Source organism: Pipistrellus hanaki (genome assembly GCF_964339955.1).
Source record: "Pipistrellus hanaki genome assembly, chromosome: 10".
Lineage (NCBI taxonomy): Eukaryota > Metazoa > Chordata > Mammalia > Chiroptera > Vespertilionidae > Pipistrellus > Pipistrellus hanaki.
Genome location: NC_140512.1, coordinates 30242388 through 30258550, shown reverse-complemented (window position 1 = coordinate 30258550; position 16163 = coordinate 30242388). Strand labels below are relative to the sequence as shown.

The 16163-nt window shown below is 41.7% G+C and overlaps 1 protein-coding gene across 16 annotated transcripts in view; it reads right to left on the bottom strand.

Annotated features, from left to right (window-relative positions):
• Positions 1 to 1824: 1824 nt before the first annotated feature.
• The window catches only part of PPP1R9A (protein phosphatase 1 regulatory subunit 9A), a 219387-nt gene continuing 205048 nt past the window's right edge, over positions 1825 to 16163 (bottom strand). For 9 of the 16 annotated variants that reach the window (XM_084896633.1, XM_084896643.1, XM_084896646.1 and 6 more), the window contains 5 exons: positions 13521 to 13719; positions 11232 to 11351; positions 10308 to 10331; positions 9074 to 9256; positions 1825 to 7762 (listed from right to left, as the gene is read on the bottom strand). In XM_084896633.1, the coding sequence (XP_084752759.1) occupies positions 7559 to 7762; positions 9074 to 9256; positions 10308 to 10331; positions 11232 to 11351; positions 13521 to 13719 (730 nt within the window). In that variant the 3' untranslated portion in view covers positions 1825 to 7558. The remainder of the gene's footprint in view (positions 7763 to 9073; positions 9257 to 10307; positions 10332 to 11231; positions 11352 to 13520; positions 13720 to 16163) is intronic. The other 7 variants (XM_084896644.1, XM_084896645.1, XM_084896636.1 and 4 more) reach the window with 3 other exon arrangements.

Below are 16163 nucleotides of genomic sequence, written 5' to 3'. Positions count from 1 at the left end.
CTTTCTCGGTAAATACAAACTCAAATACCCCAACTTTCCTTCTACTTTTGCTTACCCAATTCTCCTCTAGCAAAAGGCACGCAGGGAAATCTTATATCCTTGGGAGTGTCTGTTATCTCAGCACACATTGTACATTTTAGTTCCTTCCACCTGGCAAAAAGAAGAAGTTTGTTCACATCAGTGATTGGATTTAGAATGAAACCCTACCTAATTCAGGTAAAGCTCAGTGTCCCCCCCCAAGACAATGCTGCTGTTAAGGTGGTGGTTGTTCTTTTTCGACTCTAATTTGCCACAGAGGTTAAGAAGAAGTCAATAGAAAAGGAAACAAAAGAAGAAGAAACAATCAACAACCTCTGGCTATCTTCTGAGGGAGATGACTCAGAAAAAATATTATTATTTTTTTTTAATGAAAGCTGAGGAAAAGGTTACCGGTTCTCCTTTATTTGTCTGTTCTAAGGTCTGTGCTTCCAGGATGAATTGTTGCTTTGCGAACTTAAGGCAGTCAGGTTAGAAAGTTTCTCTAGGGCATTTGCCGTGATGATGGCCTGGTATTTGGAGAGAGATGTTTTGTTGATAAATTGAAAACTGCTCCAGGTTTAAGGCCATTGACTTAAAGTAATAAACAGGGACATTTTGTTTGGATCGAAAACACTTCTCTCACCTCAGGATAAAAGTTATTTTTAGTCAATTTCCGTGGGCATGACGCCATGTGCCCTATATGAGAGAGAGCTGGTTTGTGATGCTGTTCACAGCCCTCGAGGGTGGAGTCTCTGAACTATTGTTTGGAAACGATCAATAGCTGTGGTGCTTAGGTTGAAAACAGCTACATATTTCCTTTATTTATTTTTAAAAGAAATAATTTTATTGATTCCAAAGAAGGTTGGAGAGGGAGATATAGAAACATCAATAATGAGAATCATTGATTGGCTGCCTCCTGCACGCCCCCTACTGGGGATCAAGCACTCAACCTGGACATGTTTCCTGACCAGGAATCAAACTGACCTCCTGGTTCACAGGTCTACACTCAGCCACTGACGCATGCCAGCTGGGCAACCACATATTTTCTTTAAAGAGAATCACTTGATATCAATAAAATGACCATAGTCTGTTCTCTCGTTTTTAACAAAACAAGCAAATTCTGTCCCCTGGCCACTCCCCTCTCCCAAGAGAAAGCGATCCAAATTAACATAGCTTCCATGAAAGATCATTCAGAAAGGGACACAAGCTTTCCCTTGGTTTGGAATTGAACATGCTCCAGGGTGAACAGTTGAATTCATGTATTCTGATGCTTTCATCTACATTTTTTGCACTGCCAAAGGTTTAGTCACAGATAAATTAGGGAGTGCACGTATGTGTGAAAGAGAGAAATACCCTTCATTTGATATATTCGTCTTTTCACCATTTAAAGCTTTGGAAGTAAAATTCTTGAGAGAAGCCCCATACTCTGGGATGGTCTGATTCTTAGCTCCCCACACCACACTGTGTGACTGCGTGAGGCCAACTGCTTACGGATTTGTCACCAACCTTTTCCTGGCTGGCAAGTATCAGAAACAGTGATGGTGAAGCCACAATGGGAACCAGGAGATGGGCGAGGGAAGTTCTAGTGGAAGCTGAGATCTTTAACTTTATGCCCAGTTCCATAATTGTGCTTTCAACATAATTCCTGCTGCCCATTTACACTTCAGCAGGGCCTAAATGTATTTTCAGCTTCATTTCCATGGAAATGTGCACTTTGCTCTTGATTGATAGATGCATTTTGACAGTTAATTCAGGTTTACCCAGTCAAGGTGAAAATGGGAAAGGAAAAACAATGACGTCAACAGATCTCAGTATTACTCTTTTTATTGCATTCGTTGTCTAACAACAATAATACTCATTGGCAAGAAACTTATTTACACTAACAAATTAAACTTAATCACACGTATTTTTAGATTGGTCAGAAAACAAGGGATATCTTGCTTCAAATGCCTCTGAAAATCAAAGAATAAGAAATGCCATTTGAAATGGAACAATCTAGAGAAATACATATTAACCAAGCACAGAGAACAATTCAGACGTGGCACTATTGTCTCTTCCATGCAAATGATTGGACACCAAAAGGTACAAATCAAGATTCAGATAACATGCTATCCATATTTATTGGACTTAAAATGACTTTCAAACAACTTTTTCCCCCCTTTAAAGAAAGATGAAAACAAACCAATTTCTTACAATGGTACATAAATCATTCTCTTTTTTCATTTTTTCAGCCGGCCAGTTTGTTAGTCATATGCAGCACGTGTACTTGTGGTTCCATTGTAACACCATTAAAAAAATACAAAAGCAGTAGTGATGACCATAAATAATATTAAGGAAAACATACACATAAATATTTAAGAGATTTCACTAAGCACTAATGAAGTCTGATGCTGTTGGGAGGTGTTTTCTAGCCGGAATGCTTCTTAATTCCCACTTTTTAATTTAACTATCTTTGGCCAATTGTTCTTTCACAGATGAAAGATGAAATCCTTAACAGAGAACCTGAGTTGTCTATAAAACAGCCAGAGAACTAGAAGTATACACCTTCCAACAACACGCTCACACTCATGTTCATTTGGCAATGACCTAACCAGGCTATCACTCAGCAGACGAGGAAATAAATGGTCACGGAATGACAATGCTGCCATCAGAGAGCCAGGAGTTAGTGGCTTATATATCACAGCTACCAAAAAGTGTCATATTAGAGCATGAGCAAATGCACAAGAACACGCAGTGCAATTTTTAGCAAAGGACACTGCGGTCTGTAGTTGAAAATGCCTGAAGTGGCATAAACTTCTGAGTTGCAATTCAGCGATGTGCAATCTCGACATCAAAGCATTAATCAAACATTTGAGGAAAAGTTTAGCTTACTAAAATACCAAGTTTCTAATAAACCAATTTTACCAAAATATATAGACATATAGGATTAAGTGCATTTAGTAGAAGAAATACATTAAAAAAAATCTCTTAAAATCTTATGAGCCATTCAATGTATACACAACACAAAAAGTGGCAATAAGGCTATGATTACTGCTGGGGTTCTAACTGACAACACCAAGTTCCAAAGACAGCATCTATTTTAATGCCATGTCATTGCGGGATGTGTGTGCGAGATGAGAGATATTCACACATATGTAGTCTGAATAGCTACACAAATGGCATGCACAGTATTGAGAAGTTGCCTCTTGTTCCCTTATCTCTTGCCTCTTACTCAGTCTTCAAACTTAAGCGCTAAAGATTGGGGTAGGCCCAAGGATGGGAAATCATCCTGTTTCTTGACTTCCCCACTCTATAGATTTGGAAGTGGGTCATGTGCTGTACTTGGTCCACACACTTATGTATGTGAGCCTTCAAGTAACAATCGTTCCCTCAACATGTCATGTAAGGATCCTCTGTTCACCACTGGGGAGAAGGCCAGGCTTCATTTCCCAGGGGCTCATGGATTCTATAGGCTTCTTCTTTGCCTTCAGGCTTCTTGGTTGGGTCTGTCCTACAATGCTACTTTGTTATGCAAATACTACTGGTGTAGTCCTAGTGTTATTCTCCCCCCTACTCCTCCCCGCCATGTTATGGATCAAGATTCAGCTTCCTGAGACTTTAAATAACTAAGGAAAACATAAATAAAATCTGCCTGCAGACTAGGACTGTTTTTCAGGAGTCAATTGCAGCAACCACATTCATATTTCTTACAACCCTGTTTTCTTTAGAAATTTACTTCCCACCCCATCATCATAATGAAAACAATTGTAGTAGAAAATATGGACATGTCATTTCCCTCATCCTTCAAGGCTTCAAGGTTTCAGAAGAGTTTACAGGCAGATCCTTGATCAAATCTGAAAATTCAGAAGCCACTCAGGACTTAAGGAGGTGACATGAACCCCGGTGCTGCTGTCTCTCTCGGGATGCTGCATTCAGTTACTCAGATGGAATTTGGTAATTCTTAAATATCTCAGTGTAATGAGGGGGCTACCACACATTCAAAGTGTAGTTACTTCTTTAAAAATCGTTAAGACACCTCTCTTAAGAATCTCCTTAAATCCCACTGTTAAATCCCACATGGTTTTCTCTCTTTAGGCCTGTCTACATAACTTTGAACACTTTTTAAAACAAATTAGAATATCCATATAAATGCAAAATTTACCTTTTAAAATGTATTTTAAAGCACATGCTAATTCAATGACACAACGAACCTAGATGAGAATTGTCTTCAGCAAAAACCATAAGGCTATTTAAAGTCAAACAATCTGTGATTATATTTGTAACCCGGGCCTTGGACATCTTAAGATTTCAGAGTAGAGATGACTGCAGAATAACAGGCAGTGGCGAGGGTTAATTTGGGTCTTCACTTCCTCTTGCCACTTGGTTTCCAAGGATAACAGGAGCACCAGGCAGGTGTTCCCATTGCGCCCCTCTTAAAAGCTGAGGTTGGCATTAGCGCTGGAGTTAAAAATGCTTATGTGATGTTGAGGGTAGGAAATTCATCAACTCACAGCTAAAGAAAGACAGCATAGTTAACTTCTGATTCAGGGAGAGAGGGAGGGAGAGAGAGAGAATATGAATGAGGATGAGAAAACTATTACATGAACTGGAGTTACTTTAAGGGAGATAGACGTAAAGAAGGTAATTCTGTTACAAAACTAAAGTCCTTCAATGGAAAATCCTGACCTAGACACTCCTCACCACACACACCCTGTTCCCCAAAGCATTGCCTATATTCCCAAACACTTTTGGCTATTGTCAGAGTCATATAGAGCTGTCGTTTAGAGAATATACCAGATATTCCCTTTTTGTTCATTTTCTAATAAAGAAAAAACCGCCAAGCTTTAAAGGTTCATGAAGCAACATTTCTGTGTTAAATTGCAAGGACACTAAAAACCACTAGCATTAGAGCAGGAATTGCATACGGCACTGGTACCTCACTTAGGCATCATGCACTAGAGTTGATTAAAAAAAAAAAAAAATAGTAGGAAAACAAAATGCTCCCAAGTCCTGAGGCCCTTCACTCTGTTTTCATGCCTTTTCACCAGTCAGTTACAGTTTATCCTTTGCTGGACAATCAAATCAAGTGCCTCTTATAATTTCAGCAGTTTTAAGTAGTAATGTTAAAAAATAACTCATTCAGATGAAAATTACTATAATTTAAGTTAAAAATCAAAACAGTTATAACACAAATGAAATGATTTGAAGAAAAAGAATTTGATTAATAATATTATCAGTTGGTCATTAATCTAAACATTGGAAGTATACAAATAAACTGAAAACAAAGAACAATATTTGAAGACTAAGGAAATGCAATATAATAGATCATAAATTAAGTGCAGAGACTGAGACTTACAGATATTTCCAGTATTTACATCCATTTTCAAATATTACCAAAGTGTAAACATAAGATAATCATCCTTCCATTTTCATTCTTAAAATGAATACAGTGAAATTTCCAGTGTGATCCAGATCACTTTTTTTCCAAAGATGGCAAACATGTACAATAGCAAGCACTAATATTACCACATTTTGACTAATTTAGTCTTTTAGTATCAGAAAGGATTTGCTGGAATTGATAGTTCAGTCATAGTGGTTCCTTGTTTCTCATGGTATTAATAAATAGCAAAGCACCACACATCTCAAAATATTAATAGAATATCCAGTATGGCGGCTTCATTATCATACCCCAAAATGAAGACAGACAGGGAAAATATACATAGTGACGGATAACTGTAAAACACAGCGAATGATCTATAGCTAGTGACAGAAGCACTGGAGCCCAACAGGCAATACTCTTGTCACTAAAAGGGAGGCAGGCCTTCAGGAAAGAACTGAATTGTGTATTTCTAGTTTAGATTATTCCAGATTTCCCCATATGCAGTCAAGCAGAAAACAGAAACAAGCAAAACACAATGTTCAAAATCCGAGATGGAGCTATAAGGGCTGGAGCCCTTTACGTGATCTGTTACCTGTAACCTCCAAAAGCCCCCCAAGCTTTGTGTATATAACATCTCCAGCGCAAGATATGGACTGAGACTCTACGCACAAAAGGAAGTAAAATACTTGTCCAAGAATGAGTCTGTTTTCAACTCTGGTTCTGGAACCCACCCCCTGGAAAGTGGGTGACCTCATTTTTAGGGGCCAGTGCAGCAAACAGAACCAGATGCATAAACATAAGAAGCAAAACAACAACATCAACAAAAAGATCCATTATTTGAAATTTCTCAAGATGAGTTCATTTCTCCTCCTTCTGCCTTAGTCCCTGGCATTTGAATTAGTTTGATGAAATGTTGAAATCTGTAATACTGGCTTTAAAATATGAGCTTCATCACTAGACTGTATTCTGGGTACCATCTTAAACTTTAACATTAAATGAAGACCCCTAAAGAAAGGAAGAGAATGGCTCAGAAAAACCATTCAGAGCATCTCTAAACATAACGGACAGCTCACCCTTATGGGGACATTCTGTGTGCTCAGTAAAATTGCTTCTCTAGTTGCCTGTTACTCACATCTAAATGTTCTTGAACTGGTATTTCTATTGTTTTTAAATGTACATTTGTTAAAATACTAGCCGAGTCCACTTGGGAAATCTTGAGTAGAAAATATGTGACGAGTTCCTGACTGTGTCATCATCGGGCTGCAGACTATCCAGAATGTTCCCCGGGAGAGGAAACCTGAAAATGTTGGTTTCCTTAAAAACCAATTTCCTGTTCAATTTGTTGGGGAAAAGAAATTTTGTTGTGTGTGTCAGTGCTGCCGACAAACTGAGACGCTGCAGCAGCAAAGGAAACAACAGATCCCAATATCCCTTGGCTGCATTAACATTGGATTTTTCCTTTGTATGGCTAAGTCTGGAAGATAAATATCCCCAGAATCCCAAGGTAACGCCACATCCACATTCTTAAGGCTTTTGCTTCCTTCTGGAGTTAACCCCTACTAGAATTCTTTTATCTCCTTCAGGTGCTCAGCAAGCAGAATAGTGTGCTCACCTTCTGCTACGCGAGGTGATTCTGGGGCGGAGCACACACGTTTCCACGGTGGGGTTGCTCACTGTGCAGACACAGAAACAAGGGGGACCTTTCTCCCACTTTGGAGAGGATCCTGCAGCCCAGATCTCATGGCAGGAGGGCGCTCTCAAGCCATGTAGGCATACACAAACACCCAGGGTCAGGACCCCATGCTGGAGGTCCATGGCACTCCATTTAACACCACCAGGGTGGGTCATGCTCTCATTGGGCACTGCCATGCTGGTTTTCCAAGCAAGACACACACCTACCCAACACAATACAAGCTGCTGGTAAGCCAGAGAAGCGGGAAACATAGCTGCTTTGCACCTTGCACAAATGAGCTCCTTAGTTTGTTAATAAACTAAAGGTGGCTTGGGATTATTTGAGTAGGTTAAATGAAGAGAATTCTATTATCACAGAAAATGCAGGTATTCAACACCAGGTTCCAGAATATGCCTACAGCACTCAGTTTCTTCTTCATTCCCCTAGAGGAGAGAGGGGCAGGAAGAGGTGGGCCCTCTCTTGGAGCAACCCGCCTGGAAGAGGGTGTGTTACTGCTCCCCAGCACCCTCTACTGCCATCTTTTCTGTCTTCCTAGATTTCCTCTGCATCTGCTCTTGTTCCTTCCTCCTCAGCTTCTCTCTCTGCTTCTCCATTTTCTCTTGAGCCTTCCGAGCCTTCTCTAGAGACATCTTCATTTCCTTGAGCTTTTTTTTGACCACTGCTCGGTCCTGCGATGATGCCATTCCAAGAGCCTGGGAAGGAAACATAAGCAAACTGAATCTGAAAACCAATGACCTCTCTGCTTATGCTGAGGCCAATATCACAATATGTTCTAACTCAAAAATTAATTGAACCACAATTGTGGTGAAAACTAAAGAAGAACTGATTACATTTGCCAAAAATTTACAAGCTTTATATTTTTTCTTTTGTTCTTTGAAGTCTCTAGCATAGTATGCCCTGAACCTCGCTAAGTCATGCTTTCCATATTGGTAATTAAAGGGTGAATGAATGAAAAAAGGTCACAATTCTGTTTCTCCAACCTGTAGGTTGTAGACACTTACAGGAAAAAGATAGGAGTGGGCCCCTGCTGCCCACAGGGGGCGCTCCCAGAAGGGCAGGAAGAATCAACATGGCTTCCTTTCTGCCAATGTACGCATTGACAGTGAGGACCCACCAGAATACTCAAGGCAGCAGACTAGCCATGGGCTCCCTGTAGGCAGACCTATAAAGGAAGCCTGATTATAACGAGAAGGATGCTCAAATTAACTCGGAATTCAGAATAAGGGGAGTTGGTTGCATAGTATATTAAATGTTTTATGACCTTCAGCATCAACAGCGGGATGCATCCATCTCCCCAAGGGGACAACCTTGTCAATGGACCTTCATATTTACAGGCTATTCATTGATCTCTACCCTTTTCAAGATTGTCACGCAATACTCATCTGCCTGTCCTCCCAGCAGGGGCTGAGGTCAGGGGTGGAAAGCCGGCTGTAAGCTCCTTTCGCCCTTTCTCCGCAGGGATGGGCGCCACCTCAGCCTCTAAAGAGATGGACTGGACAGGTGGACATGAGAGAGCGATGGAGGGGGAGGGGAGACACTGCTGCACGTATTTGGGGAAGAAAGTTCTGGGGAAAACATCATCCCGGTTTTGGAGCGGTCCCTGGTGTGCAGGGACGAGTCGGGATGGAGAGGAGACACGAATAAAGAAGGGGAAGGTTAATGGATTTGGGTTTTAACTCTTACGTGATGAAAGAGCCCACATTGGCCATTATTAAAACTCATACTACATAGAAGTAAGTAGAGTTAATACATGGGCCATGTGTTGCTAGGCGGAAGCAATGGAGTCCCTCCCTCTCCTACTCAGCGGCCTACTCGTTAGATCCCCTAATGACTTTCTGAAACTTCGTTTACTACTCAAACAATCCACCGTCCTTTCTGCTGATGGTTGATGAGAAATATCTCTCCCATAGGGAGAATGCTCTCATTTAATGAAAACATTTTAGGTGCTATGAGCAATACAAATTACGCTTGGTAACCTAACACAGACAGATATAATTCTTTACCTTCAGTTTATTTCCATCCAACTGCAGGAGTTGCTCTCCAGTGATGTTTTGGGCACTGAATTCAGATACATACTGCTCCAGATTTAGGCTCATGAGCCAGTGAGAAACCTGCTGCACACTCCACTCCTGAACGGCCCGATTCTGACACTGACTGTGCTTGGGAGACTGTCCGTCATCAAGGATCTGAGTGGGAACGTCACGCAGTGTTGTTAAAGGGCTGAAGTGCTGTGGCTCAGCATGGCACATTGCGCTATCTATCCCAGGGAATGTCCTGCCTACCAGAGCCATCTTTATTTCTAAACCACAGAACGATAAGCTAATGGGTCTCGCTGTGTATGGAATGCACACACACATTTACTACCTACATGTGTTTTTAGATGCTTGGAAATCTAAAAACTCCCCTAAATAAAACAGCATTTTCAATGCAGTAAGTTTAATATTGACAAATCCACTCTAATGTTGCAAGCTTTTACATGAAAAACACTTTGGAAGGATTATCAGATGCAGAAAACAAATTTATATCATTAATCCCTATAGACAATCCATCCCTCTGCATTTCTCCTCTGCTAGGACAGTAGAGATATGTAAAAACACATTTAAAAGTATTGTGGCACCTTTCACTTAGAAGAGGAGAGCATGGAGCCCTCAGGTATTTTTAGGGGCAAATTTCACAGCCATTATTTCATTTGCACGGCAAGCAAATCCGTGAGGGCAGTTGGGCAGGGGGAATCCATAATTACTTTTAGTAAACGAGGAAACTGAGGCTCTGAACACCCACAGATCTGCCCCGTGCAGACTATTTATTACTTTTAACAGTGCAAAGGGCAGGCTGGTTCCTGGAACCACTACGCTGAGAGGCGATGAGGCGATGATGGGTCTGGGAGGAGAGACAGAAGCCGCCTCAGTGACGGGCAGAGGACAGAAGAGGGGATGATGGGTAAGCCGAGATGAAGGCAAAGGAGGCGAAACAGAGGGAGCTGGGTCAGTCAGGTAATGGTGATGGGGACACATCACAGGACCCTGGAGGTGGGATCTGGAGGTCCTCTTGACTCAGGAATATCTTTTAAACTGAGACACAGACCAGGGCAGAGTGAAACTACATAACACAAGGAACACCCCACCCCCACTGCAGAGAAAAGCACTCTTGTATTGTTTGAGTTTTCAATCATCTGCAAAGAGAGAAAAGGTTCAAACAAAATAACAAAAACCACCTTACAGCCCATTGAAAGCTCACCTCGTCATCTATCATATCCAGGCTCTGAGCGAGGGAGCAACAAAGGAATCAAAGAGAAACATGTTACACAAACAGGACACACAATATATACAGTACAAAGTCTTAGAAAATTAAAGTCATGTCGAGCCTGAAGAATATGGGCAAAAGAATTTAAGAGAAAAAAATGTTTTACAAAACAAAACAACATGTTAGAAAGAAATAACTAAGAACACATATTTAGAGCAAAACTATCTTTACTTACAATGCCTCCCTCCCACCCTCCCTTCCACCCCAATAAGACATTAGAGATATGTAAAAGCACATTTAAAAGTATTGTGGCATCTTTCTGGCATTTCTTTCTTCGCCTTATCCCTTGGGGCACTAAGTCCATCGTTAGTGTAATTTCCTGCCTCTCTTGTATGTATTTATCTCCTGAGCATTCCTAAGAATGCTCAGGAGATAAATATATACTTTGACCCCCCCATCTAAATCAGTGGTCTTACATAGTTGTCCTTCCTTCTCAGAATTGTATCTCTCCCCTTTTCACTGCAGTGAATCTTAATCATGGGCCACACCCAACTCAGAAGAAATATCAGATTCTTCGTGTGGGGGTGATGGTGGGAAAGGTGAGGGAGAAAAGCAAGGGCTGTTCCCCATTTTTGCTCTCCAGTGCCCAGCCTCCCGTCCCCACACCATTGCTGAGAGGCATCGCACTGGAGTCAGAGAAAGGCCTAAGATATAGTTTACAGTGAGGGATGGCTCTGAGGGCCTCCGAAACAACAGTTAGCTTTCATGTTGAGACAGAGAGGGAGACACCAATATCCTAGCAGAGATCATGGTCCAGTGATCTACCATGCAAAGTCTACCTCAGACACATTGCCCTGTGACAGCTCACGGGTATCACGTATACTTGGGAGAGCAGTTCTGTGAGGGACATGAGCATACCTCATCTGACGACAGCGCTAGGGACTGAGAGAGCCCCGGGGTTCTGGGCTCCGCTCCCAGGCCGCTCAGGTCTGCCGAGCTGGTGCTACTGGGACTGAAGTCATCGTTGAAGGTAAAATTCTGTAACAATAAATGAAGCTCAGTGTTAAAAGGGCACCGTGAAGGAACCCAAGGTAGGTGTGTTTGCGAGCTCTAAGACGGTAACTTTGAAGTAATCTTAGAAGTTGACTTTGGGGCCGGTGATGACCTTCGGCTGGGCAGTGTCGGACACTGCGTCTGCGGTGAATGGGGAGCTTTGAGCGCTTCTCCACCGGGGGAGAGGATAGGTGTTTTGGAGTAATGACTCTGCAGTCTCTCTTCAAGGGTGCAGCATTCATTATCCTCTGCGACTGCTCAGAGGAGTGATATTAATGAGCCTATCTTCTTTGACCCTAATGGTGATGAGCCACAGTGTAAGTAAAAAAATACAAGGTGGTGTGGAGAGCCTGAGTGATTAGGAACAGATGGCAATCCATATTAGAAAGGTAGCCGAGCACCCGGGAAGGTCCCCGCTGGCTGTGATAAATGCTGTGGGGGATGGCAGATCCTCTCCAGGATGTGACCTTCAAAGACGATGGGTTCTGGGGGAGGTCACAACCTCACTGCACGGCCTGCTCAAGTATAGCTCTCACATGGCAGCGCTACGCACAAACACACGTTCCCAAATAGTTACCTGGGGGTCGGAAGAAACCTTCCCCAGAACCTCATTAAAATGTTCAGTGGATATTAAAATCAAATACATTCACAATGACTTCAGAGCTGCCTTAGTGAAAACATTTTAAGCCACACCTGGAGTCTCTCCAGTGTAAGATAACGGTAGAACTATTTAAACAACACTGAGATATAGCAGACCCAATGCTGAAAATGCTTCAAGGCAAAGTGGTCTATTGCTGTCAAAACTTCTTTTCTAGTTGCTTCCCAGGGATTCTTTTTAAAAAATATATATTTTATTGATTTTTTATAGAGAGGAAGGGAGAGAGATAGAGAGCCAGAAACGTCGATGAGAGAGAAACATTGACCAGCTGCCTCTTGCGCACACCCCACCGGGGATGTGCCCGCAACCAATGTACATGCCCTTGCCCGGAATCGAACCTGGGACCTTTCAGTCCGCAGACTGACGCTCTACCACTGAGCCAAACTGGCTTCGGCTTCCCAGGGATTCTTAAGAACTTGGCCAAACCCCATCTGTTTCCTATCCCACTGCCTTAGAGACTGGACTGCCAGTTTTCCATTAGGTCCTCTCGTACCCGGGTTAGCTGGCTGTCAGGAATAAATGCCATGCCAGAGGCCAGAGAGCTCAGTTACCAAACAGACTGCAGGGTTTGCTGGATGCTCAGACGAGACTGAATCAGAGCACGGAGCTGGGCTAGGAGAGCATTTAGGCAGAGGCATTCGACACAGCGCATTACCATTTGGCACTGTCAGTGGAAACACAACCCCAAAACCCATCCAAACCCTGTGAGCTGTTGACCACAAGAAAAGAATTAAATTCGAGTAACTTGAACCCCATGTGTCTGTTTGAGAAAGAAAAGTGAACACAGATAAAAGGAGACCACACAACATGTGAAAGTTAGCCACCGCATGTGTTTCAATAAAATTAGGTAAGATTAGGTAAGGTTTGCAGTGTCATGCTGGAAATAACCATCATGCATTTCAAAACGAGTAGCATCCATGCATAGACTTCCTAATTCTGCTCAAGTTAAAGAACTTTCGTGACAGAATTACAACAGCTGTTCGACATGGAAGCTTGATTTAAGAGAAGTAAGTAAGGGTGCTATGTCAGCATTGGTTTGTTTTAGAGAGTTTCATTTAGATGTACTGAACACATATCCAGGCCCAAATTTATCTGTTTTCCAGTAAATCTTGACGAGCGCAGCAAAAATAGTTTGGTAATGTAATTTAAACTGGAATGCTTGGTAAACAGATCTATCACACTGTGCCGTGATTCAAACGCATCTTTCCCAGCATGGTTTCACTGTCAAACGGAGATTAAATAGCAAAACGTGAAAAAGACAGGCAAATCGAAGATTAACACACAATCTAGCAGAGACCAGTATTAAAGAAGGTGATGGTTAAGGGGCCTTTCGGTTCCCCACACAGGAAGTACCATGCACGGTTTATTGCAGTGTTATCACATTGGTTTCTTGGATCCAGAGCAAACACATAGGTTGAGAATGCTTCCCAGAGATTGAAGAGGAGGAAGAGATTTGGGGTTTTCTCGTTTGCATTTCTAATCCAAGTGTTTTCTACCTTGGACCCCTTTTTATCTGAAATTAGAGTTTCAGGAGAAGGCTGGAGGGGACTTGGAGGTGAAGGCAGGTTCCTGAAGGAATAGGATCCTTTCCGGCTCTCTTGAAACCAGGAGAAAGGCATGCAAGGTGAGCGAGGGGAGGCCGGCGCTGCAGCAGAGGGCTTCGTTTTCCAATGGTCCAGCCTGCCTCTGAAGATCCTGTTTCATGAAAAGAATGGGGGTGTTAGACAGAGAAAGGGAAGATGTGAAACTGACTGAACTGGACTCTGACGGGGCTCTGAACACAGTTTGAAGTAGCAATTTGAGAAGTTATCTTACACAACAGATACTCTGCCCCCCCCATTTTTGACTGGAACATTTATCCTAATCATTATTATTATTTTGCGTCTAAATGGATTCTGTAATGACAGACATTTTGTACTGCTATGTCCATGGGAAATGTGCCTAATACATACATGGATGGGCAAAAAGTTAGGTCTACAGTTATTTGAATGGAAAAATAACGTAGTAAATTAATAAATAGTAACGCAAGAATAAACCCTGTGTTTCATGGACTCACAGCTGTACACTTACTTTTGCCAACGCCTGTGGATGTGGATAAATTAACATGAGGGAGAAGCGTGTCATTTAGGAGCTGCTGTCATCAGAGCATCCCCTCGTTGGGGACACACATCAGTGCCTCACTGCTGGTGACTTCAGCTCCTGATGAGCATTCTTTCCTGGCCTCCTCTCAACTCAGGTTCCCAAGAGTCTCAATTTAAGAATATGATATACTTAGATAATCTGGGAATTTCAGGGCTCAGGATACGTTAAGCAGAACATACACTTCGTTGGTTTTGCATCATAATCTTTGTGCCTTTTTATAGAAAGAACACCAGACCTGAAGTCTTAATGCTCTGCTTGGAGGTCAGGTCTGCCACTTACTGAACCACGGCCTTCACTCAGCCTCTCTTTCTTACCTGTGAAAGGTGGATTTTTTATGTATCTCATATGTGGTTAGGAATTAAATGAGATAGTATGTGTAAAAAGTGCTTTGAAAACTATAATGGTCTATGCTTATTGTTTAACATTCAAAGGATTCAAAGGCCTTTGAGAACACCGTTTGAAAGCATATTTTTCTTAATATCTTGCATATTTATACTTACGTTTTGGTTAGAGAAAAATAGTTCTTAGGAACTGAGGCAGGAATGGGCAGTAGTGTCTGCATCTTGGAAGAGGTCACTCTCAAAATGTTCGAATGATCCTTGTTGCAGTGCCCACAATTTGTTAACTGCTGATGTCATGACAACAAGGAGATTTCCTTTCATTTAAAAGTGACAACGCCTTAGCTAGACAGCAAATGTTGGACATGGATCCTGAATTTCAATCTTCTCACATCTCATTTAAAATACTTGGAAATATTACATGTTTCAAATTTACATAAATAGTACAACTCCTAACAATTTCTGTTCATTTCCAAAGATTATTGAGAGAATCAAATGGGACAATAAATGTAAAAACATAAACTGTTCAGCAATGTATAAATGTAAGGGGATTGTAAGAATGATAATTAAAGAGAATGAAAAATCAGTGAAGTTTTGGAAGAATATTGGTTGGGGGGTGAAAAACTGTTGGCCACACTAAAGTTCAAGAAAAGGTGATGATTTAAATGGTGTATTTCTTTCTTTTTCTTTTCTGAGTGAATGGGAGCCAATCAATTTTTATTTTTTATTTCTTTTTTGTTGATTTTTGGAGAGAGTGGGAGGGAAAGAAAAAGAGAAACATTGATATGACAGCAAAACATCAACTGGCTACCTCCTGCATGTTCCCTACTAGGGATGGAGACCAAAATCCTAGATTTGCCCTGACCAGGACTTGAAATGGCAACCTTTCAGTGCATGGGACCATGCCCAACCAAATGAGCCACATCAGCCAGGGCTAAATGGTATATTTCTTAAAATGACAACAAAAACAACAACAAAACCACAAAGGAATCTGCAAGAATAACAGGGAAAGACTGACCAGAGAGGGGCCAACTTTCAATTTCATCGTAAAGCTTAAGAACAATGTTGTATCCTTAAACCCACCTACTTCTTATCAAAAGAGGAGGAGAGAGTACAATAACTGAACATCAGGAGACTGCTAATGCCTGCTAGCAGAGGCACATAGGTCTTCTGTGGAAGTGCTTTCTGCTCCTGGGTCGTGGACAGTCTGGTAAGAATCACTGGGGCAGCTGTTCAAATGCAGATTTTTGGACACCCAGACTAACTGAATTAAAATTGTGAGAAAAGACGGGAGGAGTTGACCCGGAATCTACTTTAAGGCATATCTCAGCTAACTCTTAAAAATTTTAATGTCTATGTTTATTAATATTATCCTGAATGCAAATATGAGGCTTTTGGAACAGAATAGGTTATTACTTACTTACATAAAATGATTGCACTGGTTCCCCATACCGTAATTTTCTCTCTCTCCATAATGAGAACCAGATGTCCTAAACTTGGTCTACACTGTAGGTGAGAAATCTAAAAAATATGAATCTGGATGGTTATATAGGAGAGGGCCAGCTGTTCCTGCCTCGCCTCTGAGAAGGGAGAGAAATCCTATCTCCTCAATGTAAACAAATTCAACTTGGGAAGGATCTTGGGTTCTCAGCCTTTGGA